The sequence below is a fragment of the Malaclemys terrapin genome, chromosome 4 (assembly GCF_027887155.1).
Source record: "Malaclemys terrapin pileata isolate rMalTer1 chromosome 4, rMalTer1.hap1, whole genome shotgun sequence".
NCBI lineage: Eukaryota > Metazoa > Chordata > Testudines > Emydidae > Malaclemys > Malaclemys terrapin.
Window position 1 is genome coordinate 15661000 of NC_071508.1, and position 12130 is coordinate 15673129.

Here is a 12130-nt window from a genome sequence, read left to right on the forward strand (position 1 = left end):
CTTATTGGATCTAGAAGAGATGAGATACAGAAAGGATGGAGCACACCTATCCTCTGAAAATCCGGTTCTTTTAAAGGTGTTAAGTGAGGCACCCCCAATCACTAGTCACTGCTGAAAATCTCTGCTGGAAATTATTGGAGGAAGAAAGTTTGTAATAAATTAGGGCTAGATGCAGGAGTCACTGGGCAAGTTTCCATGCCAGAGGTCAAACTACAAAAGATCATTATGGTCATCTAGCCTTAATCTAATAGGTTATGTATTTAACATGCAAGCATTAACAGTTTACAAAAAATCACTAGAACAGGAGAGCTTGTTGCAAACGCTGGAAAAACATACTGTATCTTTTCTTGTGGCAGAAACTGCTCCCCAAAACAACCAGTTTATGGGGGGAAATGGGGGAGGGGAAACCAGGCAATAAGACATTGTAAAACAATTCAAGACGATACATAACTCACAGTAAAGCAATCCTTGAACTACAGATGCCACTCCAACAAAGCAAGAGCCAAGTTTAGTTTGCCAGAAAGAAACCGCTGGTTAAAGACTTTTGCAATAGGAATTCAGTTATGTGAAGCTTTAGACAAGAGTCTGTTTATTTCAGGACCAAGGACAGAGCAGCCCTTAAAGGCCAATAGGATTTCCCCCCCCTCTAGAAACATTTTTCACTAGTGCACTTTGCAGTAGGAGAGGAAATGGAAAATGTGTGAATGTCTAATACTTCCCTGAAAACCCCTAAGGTAAGTAGAGATTCTGAAGACCTATCCCAGGGAGGGAGTGATATGGTCCCTTGGAGATTTGAATTGGTTGAAGATGCCTCCAAGCAACCATACTGTGACTCATTTGCTTCTAGCAATGGGTTAAGTGCCTGAGGATCTAGCTTGCAGATCCTATGTGCAGAGTTTGCACAGCTCTAATATTGATTGGCACTGCAGCATGTCAGTCAAAAGCCTGTGGAACAAAGTAACATTATAAATGATAGTTGGGTCAGAGGAAACTCTTCTGCACTACCATTTAGTTACACAATACCAGGGGAATCAGCTCTTTCTAGTGTGCTCACCCAGGGAGTGATGCAACTAAACTCTGATGGCCTCTAATGGTTGCCGGGTATACAGAGCTAACCCTGCAAGGGCTAAGCTGTACAAAAAAGTTTTTCAGCAGCACGGCCACAAAACCCCAAATTTAATTTGCTACTGTTAAAGCAGCCCCAGCTGTGTGCCTGAGAAGCCTTTGAAAAAACTAAGGCCACACTAGCCCACAAAGATGTTGCTCAGCTTATCCATGTATTAACCCCCAAGAATGTTCAGGATAACTGTTTTTTTTGTCTTTCATCCTAGGTCAAAAGCAGAGGTTGGCCACTCTGAATCTCACAGAACAATAAGCTGAAGGTAAATATACTGTTATCAGGGAGGCTTGGGAGCGAAGTAAAAGCACTTCTAAGGTTAGCATCTTTAGAGGGGAAACGATTGGAACAAACCTATCCAGTAGTTTAGCCCACTGCATGTTCTATTCACTAGGGGCATGTTCAGGATCTAGTTTTTATACTTAGATTGTTTCCTATCTTTTTATAATTATCCCAGTCATTTAGGGAGCTAAATAATGTGAGATCTGTTTCCAAGAACTGGAGAATTCTCTTCAAGGCCAAATCTCACTTTAGTTTAGCTCCAGCAAGACACACATTCAGGTGTATTTGGGTCTCTGTGGAACCTAAATGCACAGTCCCCAATATCTACTTTAAACTGAGAGAAATACCTTAAGGCATTGAAAGCTGTCAACTGTGTAGCATCACAGCACTGCCGTAATGTGTGTGTAACACAATCTAAGCTGTATTCTTTTTAAGTTCTTTATCTATCCCCTGCTCTCTTAGCCACAAGCTTCAAGAGGCAGACCCAGGGACAGTAGGATTGAGTTATTTATTTTCCCTTTCGTGGTAGTAGTAGTACCCATATTTTGTGCTCTGAGCAAATCTAGTCAGTGGGAGGTGGTCCTTGTGCTATTCCAGGTGACCTCTTAGGGGGCTCCTTTTCAGAAGTGCTGAGCCCATAGCCCCAACAACAATCCCAGCAGGAGTTCAAGCCAAGACTCCCAGTCATGTGGTGCAGTGGAGATGGAACTAAAATACTTTCTCTTTAAAAAATAAACCCTATAATAATGTTACAGTTCAGAGCCCCTATCTGTTGCAGGCAATGAAACCAGTAGCCCAGAGGAAAGGAGTAGGAGATAAACATACAAGTAGCTATAGTGGTATGTTTTAATTCTCTAAAGCCATGGTACAGCAATCTAATCCAGGATTTCCCTCTGACCAGCATGCAAGATTATCATGTAATTAAACTATGCTTCCCTCAGAGCAGAGGGGAGGAGTTACTTGCCGCTCAGGAAGGCACCCATACTAGCTCTAATCTTGCTAGTGTGGCTAAATACGATGTGGCTGCACAAGTCCTCTCAGAACCCTGGGCAAAGCCTACCAGAGCTGCAATCACGTCTCTAAGTTCAACACAGTACTTTGCCCAGCTGTACCTTTCATCCAAGGGCCAAAATACCCCAACTCAAACCTCCTTGCCCACCTCGCTCTCAGAAGTGATGACCTCCATTTGTGCAAACTGGAATATAAGTAATTTGGCTTGGGGCTGCACAGATACTTTGGTGCCGGAGCTAGGAATGGAACCTGAAGAGTCATCATCCCCGCCTCCTCCTCCAATCACCAGGAACTGGATTGCTGTGACACCAAGCATGGCTCTAAGGGTGTCCCCCTGAGCTGCAGTCTAGCTTTTCCATCTCCAGTAGGAGAGGGTAGCTTGACAACTTTCATTTTTCTCTTCCCCCCACCCAGTAATATGTAATAGCTCTGGGTAGGAAAATACTCACAATCTTCCCCTGAGTAGCCGATGATAACGTCCGGCTCTGGAGCTCTCCCGAAGTCGTTCTCTGCTTGCACTTTGATCTCATAGGGCACATAGATGGGTGTATTCCAGACAACATGCCTTGTGGTTCTCACTGTCTCATTGCTCCAGCTCTCCCGTGATTCCCTTTGCCTCCACTTCACTATGTACCTGAGGTTGGGCCCATAAGCTTGAGTCGCATTCAGTGGCTTAATGGACAAAAAGATAAATAAGGTATTATGTATATTTACACTGCATAATACAGGCATGAATAAAAAGTTGCAATTTATCCCTTCCCCACACCAGACTTTGGCTTAATTCCTGGTGACAGCTGTGTAGGTCCAGGCAGGACGTACAGTGCTTCAGGAATGAAAGTCTGTCCTCTGAAACCTTCTATATAATTATCCTCCTCTCAGGCTTCCTTCAAGAAGCAAGCCACAGTAATTTTTTGTGTACCCTGGAAAATTTAAGAGTGACATTTTGCCTTCAAGTGTCACTCTTAATGAACAAGATCAGAAAGAATAATTGGAAGCAGTGTTTAGGCAAGAGAAGGGCAGTTCCTTGAGGATCAGGTGTAATCTAACAACTTTTCTTTTGCTTCCACTCCTGTGAACAGATCTTGGAGACCAACCTCATCCCTAATGCTAACACTTGAGTACTCTGTATGAGCAGGCTTCTGCAGGAAGACTAAAGTAGTCCTCATTCACTATATGGATGAAGAAGTCACTGTCTATCACTTGTGCCTGCAAGGAGTGAGTCAACAATGGAGTTTAAAAAAAAAAATAGTCACGGTTTCTGAACTGAATAATCACATGCTTGTACTTGTGTAACCTTCACCTTAGACTCCTGTCTTAAAATGAGTAAGCTCTTTGGAATGTCTTTCTGGGGGCTATTAAAATAAACACCAATCACAATTGCATGAGAATTGATTTATTCTGGCAGCTACCTAGAATGTAAGGGGGAGTCCATGAGGTGTGATTTAAATATGCTCACCTTAAAAGGGCTGAAGCACAGAGTAATCCTAGCATTCATGTGACACTTCCTCACTCTAACTATTCTGAATGGTAATAGCCCTTGGTGGTTAAAGAGAAAGAATAAGCAGATCATCTTGACTTAAAAGTAGCCAGAAGTTGAAAGTTTTAACGAAGCCCATTGAAATAAAATGTTTTTTAGATCTGGCTTTACAGACGCTGGCACCCTCAGCTATGGGGTAGTAAAAAAATTAAACTCACTGTCCAAGTTATCTCCATGTTGTTTTTCTGAGTCCCTGCTCCTTGAACTCCTGTTGGGTTGATTTCTGGACCTGAAATCCACATAAAAACCTTGCCTTACACTGTTGAAAATGTAGGCATTTAAAAGCCATGCACAGAGCAAACTGGTTATTAAAAGATAATTGAAAACAACAAATGAGTTGCCCAAATTGGCTTCCATTCAGGTTTCTCAGAACTTTTCAAAGTTAGGACACGTATTTTGGTTGTTTTCAAATGTCTAGTCCTATACATTTAGAAGGTGCCTTCTGTGTTAAGTGAAGTAAATCTGAACATGAGTAATCAATGACATCTGTGAATCAGAAGCTGAGGGATGTAACTGAAAAGAGCAGGTCCCTAGCAGCTATTAGAAGAAAGCCATATTTTGTGGGCACTCCATTTTGCTTAACACTCCCAAAACCCAGAGATTTAGGTTCATAAGTACCTTGTACTAGAAATATGATTTTTTTTTTCTCTGCAGCACTGAACACACACACACACGGCACTCAAAAATGAGCTGTACTGACCTGCATTGCACACCCAGCCTGTTCTGGGATCTCTGTCAATACTTGGGAATAGTGGAGGGAGTTGGCAGCTTACAAGAATAGATCCTTGAGGGTATATCTACACTGTTTCTGGGAGCATGCCTCCCTGGTCAGCCCATTCTGCAGGGTCCACACTGCTTATTTTTCAGTGTGCTCTCTTGAGAGGACCTAGCATGTGCTTGTCTACCTGGGCTGGGGGAGGACACTGCCAGCTGCAGAGAAAACAGCCCTAGTGTCAAACTTTCAAATGCGCTTCTAAGCTTCCTGCAGGAGGAGGGGGATGAAGGATTTTCCTCCTCTTCAGTTGCAGCATCATGGAAAGATTGATTTGTTTGAGGAATACCCCCCTCTAAGCGGCTTACACTGGAAAAATTACCCACCTTAGCTCTGTCATCTTGAATTTTGCCACTGTGCACAGGGTTTAACCAAATACTTCAAGATCCATCCTAACCTGTTAGTACATGGACCAAGTTCTGCTCTCAGTCACATTACTCTGGCTTTACAGTACCAGGCCTCGTGAGTTCAACACCCATGGAAAATGGGCTTGTAATAGAAACTCTAGCCAACCCTCGCCTAGTGTCTGAGTTCTGACATGACAGATGAAAGCCATTCGGAGGGCAAAGCCCCAACAGAGAGTTACTTGGAACTTGACTCCAAGTACTTACTTGCCCCAATAGTATGGTATCGTTCAGAGGGAAGGCTGGGCAGGCTGCTCCCCACTTCGTTCACAGCTATCACTCGGAACTGGTAGTTGACATAGGGCGAGAGGCGCAGAACAGCTGAGTTCACGCTCCCTGGGTAACGGGAATGGTTATGCCACAACCCAGGTTGGAACTTGTCCTCTTCAAACTGAACCACATAATCTAGACAGGAGAGAGGTGGGAGGTCAGGTTAATGGCAGGGTTTCTCCCAACTCCCAGAGGAAGACAGACTTTTGTTAACGAAAACAATAGCTTGATGAATACAGCCTGGTCGGGTGGTACAGAGGGGAGGGGTGAGCACCAACCTGTGATCGGGCTGTTATTGTCATCACCGGGTATCCATGTCAAGCGCACACTCCTTTCCGCCAGGTCTGTCAGCTCCAGGTCACGAGGCCGCTCAGGTCGTTCTATTGGCAAAGTAACAACCAAAGTTTGGCTCCTTGGGCAATCCCACAGAAAGTCAATGAGAACTGAACACCTAATGCCTTGGGTGCCTTTGAGAGTTCTGCTTAACTCTCATAGGCAGCAGTGAGAAAGTCATTGCCAGCTGATGGCTCTTTGGGGAGTGGCTGCATGTGACAGGAGTTGTTTCCATTCAGTTCTTAGCAGACAAGTGTGTTTTCTTAATCTGAAAGAATGTAGCACTCTTGTGCCCTTCATCAGGACCCTTTGGGGGAGTGCAGGTGGCCTTTCCAGGGTATATTGGTGGGGCTGGCAATGCCCAACCACTACATTCAAATATGGAAAGAGGTGTGCGCATATAGAACAAAGGCATCAAACCTAAGGAAAAACATGCTGGGTTATATACTGTAGGGATAGTGGATTAACAAAAAGACAAGGAAAACAAACCATGTTTTTTGTTGTAGAGCAAGGTCATGTCATAAGACACTACACTCTTGGGTCACCTTCCCTTTAGAGAGAGCCATTAATTAAGAGAAGCCATGCAAGCAACTAACTGTTTTCACCCCCATTTTACTGATAGGGAAACTGAGGCAGAGTGAGGCAGTGACTTGGCCAACATCCCAGAAGATCAGTGGCAGAACCAGGTTTCCTAACTCCCCCTTCAGGGTCTTACTCACTCTGCCACTGCCACCTTGCCCGTAGTGAGTGATATTCTTGTGCTATATCATACTGCACCCTGACACCCAGACAACCATTACAAACATACCACAGCAGCTTTCTGCTCATGGTTAGTTGTGACAACTCTTAGAAATAACTTACCATAGCAGGCTTTGGAGCATCAGACTCTGGCTTTTCAACCCCTACATTTCCCATTGGAGTTATTGCAAAGGCCAAACAAAACAAAAAGCATATACAAATAAAAGGGTTTCAACAAACCAAACTGATTAGTGGTGATTACCTTTGGGTAAGGCTGTCATACGATTAGTTGGAGCAGACACGACAGCTGCAAGGTAAGAGAGTGGCTGTTAATGGAGTTAGTTTAGTGATTAAACTTGGCTTCTCAAAGGGGCATGTAGTAAAAACAAGTTACAGAGGCCAATTCCACCAAGATTTCCCTTCCAGTGTGGGACCTAGTGAGCATCAGTATTTATAGCCTGCTCCCCTAGAGACCCCAAAGGGCTCCCATAATCTCTAATCCATTTTGTGCTGGCTGCGCATGGGAGAAACAAATGAGTTAATTAGCTTAAACACAATTGTGTTAAAAAATGGAAAAATCAAATTTAGCTGAGCAATTAGGGATGCAGGATTCTTACAGCATGCTGAGTGTAGTAGGGCACTGTGAGGCCTGAGCCAGCAATACATTCAACATTGATTTAAACAGACACAGGCTCTTCAAGAGGTTTCTGGTAGTTGAGAACTAAGGGTAGATAAGCCTCCACATTGAGTTTAAAGTTTGAGAGTAGGTCTAACGGCCACAAACCCAGTTCCAGTCTATAAAACCCATTTCCCCTGTAGTTTAAATCCATTCCTCCCCCTGCCAAAAAGGGAGAGATTCATTACCACTTCCATCTGGAGCAAAGCCTGTAGGGACAGGACATGTTTCCTCTCTCTCCCACTATAGCTTAGCATCTAAATAAGGGGCCTGATATTCAAAGGTCATGAGCAGCCTGAATTTCTGTTGACTTCAATTGGAACGGCAGACCTCTTATTTGGGCGCCTAACCTTAGGCGCCCAGGTTTGAACATTGTTGGCTCCATATAAGAATTGCTTTCTTTCCCCCTCAGCTCCTTTCAGCTCAGTCTTTCTGTATTTAATTTTGTGGGGAAAAAGAACTGGGTGGCCTTCTTTATGACAGCCAAAGTAACACCGAAGGCCCAAAATCAGGCCCTCTGACAGAGGCTCGATATACTGACTGCCCTTACAAAAGGCAGTACAGGCCAGGGCCTGAACAAGACTAAGCTGTACAATTCCCTGCCAAATTCGGTCAAGGGTTATGATCAGAGGAGGGAGGGGGAGCGAGCAATGCAGAAGGCCTCAGCAACATAATAACCGCTTGTTTATGAAATATAATAACCGCTTACATGAAGAAATTGCTTCTAGTAAAGGCCAACTTCTCCAGTAGTTCCAGCTAACTGCCAAACTAGCCAATCATATATCTTCTTTGGGCGTCCTGTGATCAACCCCTATGCCCTTAGCCGTAAAACCCCGGAAAATAATATGTACCTTGACGAGAAAAACATCCCAATTGGTGCCAAGTACCACCCAGAAACCCCCCACCCATTACGCACCCAATTCTCGTGAAATGATTAGGAAGGTATCGGGAAAAGGGGACAGACCCCAACTCTTATTACTCGCAAATGGCGTATTATTTGTACTATGCTTGCGGTTTGAAGGAATAAAAGCAGCCTGCGTGCCGTGCTAGGTGTGGTAGTTTTCGGACTGCTACCCCCAACGCGTTGGTATGTATTGCAATAAACTGGCCTCAGGCTTGAGTCTGTGAACTAAAATCAATGCGTGGGTAACTTTTTCCATGACAATTTCAACTTGGCTTATTCTCCTTATGTATTCTGTCTTTTCCTCGCTACTCCTTTATTTTCAGTATCTGCTGAACTGGAAGGTTCAATTGCAACATTAGAGCAGGTTTGAAATGAGGCTGCACGTATTCACTGAGCCCCATTAAGACACTGGTGGAGAAACGAACCATTTTTATTACGCTACTTTGCTTAAGAAGCTCACAGCAAACCTACGTAAAACCACCAACAGCTATGACAATAAGGGCTTGACCTACAAACCTATTAGATTACGTTAAATGTTAAACATTTTTTAAATTTCGCGGTGTCTGATTATGCATTACCCAAGTTTGGCTGTGAGAACATGACACTAAAAATCAGTCTGTACTAACAAACGAATGCCTTTAGTTCTACTACTTTGTTTTCGACGAGGCTCCAATCTCTGGGTTACTAGTAAATTCAGGTGGAAGAATGGTTACCTAGCACGGTGAGGAATGCTTTGGCAGAGTCTTTGTCCAGTTCAGTACTGGCTACGCACGTATAATCTCCTTGATCTTTTTCAGCCACGCCATAGATTATCAAACCGTCATCTTCCTTCTTCATCCTGGAAAGGATACAATTGATAACAAAAACGTATAGTGTTGAAGGATTTCGTCCTAACCTATGTGAATAGTTCCATTGGATTCCATAGGACTACTTGCATGAGTAAGTCTAGCTGAGTTTGACTCATGTTTTACATTTTTCAGGGCAGGGATGTACTTTTCATTCTGTTTGTTGTTTTTTGTATATTTTGTCCAGGGCAGATGCATAATTGATCTAACCAGGTATTCATACTGAACTTATTCCCACGGCATCAGCGTCTCTACAGTGGTGTGTAGCTACACATACTAAGTAGATGAAATAATCATAGCAGGCCAGGAGATGAAATCAGATTCTTCTCTGGGAACAAAGTTGTGACCAGGGAACAGTCTGAGTCCCCATGATCAAAAGCTCATTTCCTTTTCTCCAGATGGGAGACAGAGATTGGGAAAGGGGAATTGCAATTGTACTGGCACAGTAGGTCAAAGCAGACAAGTATTAATTCTGAAATAATCTGTAGTTATTAAACCAAGATGCTTTATTGTGATTCTTTACAAAAAAAACCAACCCACTGATTTCCATCTTTTTTATATTGAAACCGGATATCAAAGAGTCTTGTGTAACTAGCTAGTCACTTTCCATTTGAAGTAACTAACACCACAAAAGTGTAGTACCACTCAGTGTTGAATCATAGGGACACTGGTTATTCTATGCATACTCTCCCTCTCCTGGTTGAATGGGGGAAATGCCGTCTGGGCTGTGAAACCAGACAAATTGTTTATATGCACTGGCTCTTGAAACGAGCATCCTATAAAGACAGAGCGAAGAGTAGTGCTATCTTGGGAGACAGAAGGCACATGTAACTACAGACATACAGTCATATGGCAGTGCACAGACCTGTTTCCAATGTACAGAGGCGTATCATCTTTCAGCCAGGTGACTGTGAGTTTCAGCGTAGAGTCATGTTTTATACGGCAGTCTAATCGAACCAGGGAGCCCCTCTTTACAATCAGATCTTCTGGCCCTCTCACGATCCTAGTTGGGTCTGCAAAGAATCACATGATGTCACTTGTAGGCATATAACAGTAGGGTCTATAGCTCGGTACCCAAACCAAAGATTGGAAAAGGGGAGACATAGTGTGACTTGTAAAAGTCAGGCATAGGTGGACATGTGTCAAATGCCACAAGCCATCCAGCTGGCCACACTCAGTTGTCTCCGATACATACGAGTACCTGCTTATAAGCTGGGTAATTTAGTATTATTCCACCTATCTTGCACTCAGCAACGCATCCTACCTTTAATACACACGGACATTAACTAAAACAGTATTTTTGAGTCAAAGGGCATTTCACTAGGAAAGCGAAGCCCCAACAGAAACTGTTCGCATTACTCAAACATTTTATTGCTGCTTGAACTGTGACCTTGCCACTACTGCTGTGCACCTTTTATGTGTTTCAATATGCCTGATATTTATCTCATGCTCTAGGCGGTTCATGTTTAAAAAAACAAAATAAAGTCCTCAGACCATCATTCAGATCTTCAAGTATCCAACCACATAATTCTGTGATATTAAACTACACCATACTCCAGCTGCTAAGATCTGCTGCTTTGCCAATAGACTATGGAAGTGTGTAACAAAAAAATTGGTAAAGGAAAAATAAATCCTTTATGATGTGATTTTCAATGAAGGCCAAGGGAGTTAGGCACCAGTCACCACTGAATTCTTTTAGGCTTCTTTGAAAATCAGTCTTGCATTTAATGGAAACTAAATGTGTTGGGCTCCCAGTTATACTTGTAGGACTTCACTGGACTCAATGGGGATTACATGGCTGTAAGGTAGAGCAGAGTTTGGTTTATGTCGTTTTACAGAAAAGTCATATTTTTAGTAAGAAATGCACATCTGTGAAGAAAAGAGTGAGTGAGTTATTTTTAAGCCAGTGTTTAGAGCGCTTGAATGAAAAAGCCAAGATTACTTTATATCTCTATTGTAGTGTGTGTATATATGTAATATCTATATAGTAGCACTGCAGGGAGCAAGAAGTGTTTTACTGTCTCCGTTCCCACTTCCTTTGTCTTAAAAACACGCATTTTCCCCAACTGACCACAAAACTAAATACAGCCCAAATTGTCCAGGTGCCCAATATAGTGCCCTGGTGTGTAACAGCTCTGTTATCACAGACTGCTGTTTCCAGCACAGCCCGATCTGGAAAGGTTGTGTACACGGGCCTCCTTGAAAAGCAGGATGTGCAAATGCCAGTAACTATTCAGGTACAAATATTTTTATGTCTTAATGCAACAGGTTATGATCTTGAACCCGGTGGGAGACAACTGTCCTTTAGCCAAACAGTTTATATTTCAAACAGTATCTGACTGCCGACTGACGCTGCATTCCATATTCTTTATGAAAATATGCTCATGATATGAATATGAATCTTTATGCAAGATGGGTCTTGTAAGATATCATTGGAAAGGATATAATTTACTAAATGTGATTATCCAATTTGTATGTCTGTATCGTTTCTGTATCTGAAGTTAGGAATATTGACTATGTATCTATATTTCAACTATGCTACTTTGGGTGACACCCACTGCTAACACTTCAGGTACAACAATGGAAAAGCCAGACAGGGCTGATGGCCCAACAGTGAGGACAATGGACTGTGAAAAGGCTTGTCTTTCCTGCAGGATGCTCCATTCTGCCAGTGACTCATGGACACTGTTATGCTACAGAGTCAGGTGACCTGGTCACCTGATACTAAACTTCATCTTGGACTGCTGAATTTTCCCACTGGAAGGTGGGGGAATCAAACAAAGGATTCCCGCCTTATGGAAATCCTATATAAGGTGTAGGAGGAAAACAATCAAAGTCTTCAGTTCTTTTCTGCTCCACCTCCCTGTGCAAAGAGATACCTGGAAACAAAAGGACTGGAACTGGGGAGTCGGGAGAGAAGAACTGCTTGACCCAGGCTGGAAAGGTATCTGGTCTGTGAAGGAAACTACCTAAGACAATATCTAGAGTGAGGAATTACATTTTGTAACCTGTTTCTTAAGTATATTGAGCTTAGCTTGTGTACTTTGTTTTATTTGGTCAGTAATCTGCTTTGTTCGGTCATCTCTTTTATTCACTTTAAATTAATCTTTTTGTGGTTAATAAACTTCTTTCTTGTTTATAATATAACCATGTTTATGTAATTTCTAAAGGGGGAAGTGGGGGCAAGAAGTTGTGCATATCCTCTTCCACATTGAGAGAGGCGGCAAATTTCATAAAACCT

The 12130-nt window shown here is 42.8% G+C and overlaps 1 protein-coding gene across 4 annotated transcripts in view; it reads right to left on the reverse strand.

The window, feature by feature from the left end:
• Window positions 1-12130, reverse strand: part of NFASC (neurofascin) — a 192566-nt gene that overhangs the window by 59628 nt on the left and 120808 nt on the right. For all 4 annotated transcript variants that reach the window (XM_054027418.1, XM_054027419.1, XM_054027416.1 and 1 more), the window contains 7 exons: window positions 9755-9902; window positions 8758-8882; window positions 6727-6771; window positions 5672-5773; window positions 5331-5528; window positions 4106-4176; window positions 2860-3082 (listed from right to left, as the gene is read on the reverse strand). In XM_054027418.1, coding sequence (XP_053883393.1) covers window positions 2860-3082; window positions 4106-4176; window positions 5331-5528; window positions 5672-5773; window positions 6727-6771; window positions 8758-8882; window positions 9755-9902 — 912 coding nt within the window. The remainder of the gene's footprint in view (window positions 1-2859; window positions 3083-4105; window positions 4177-5330; window positions 5529-5671; window positions 5774-6726; window positions 6772-8757; window positions 8883-9754; window positions 9903-12130) is intronic.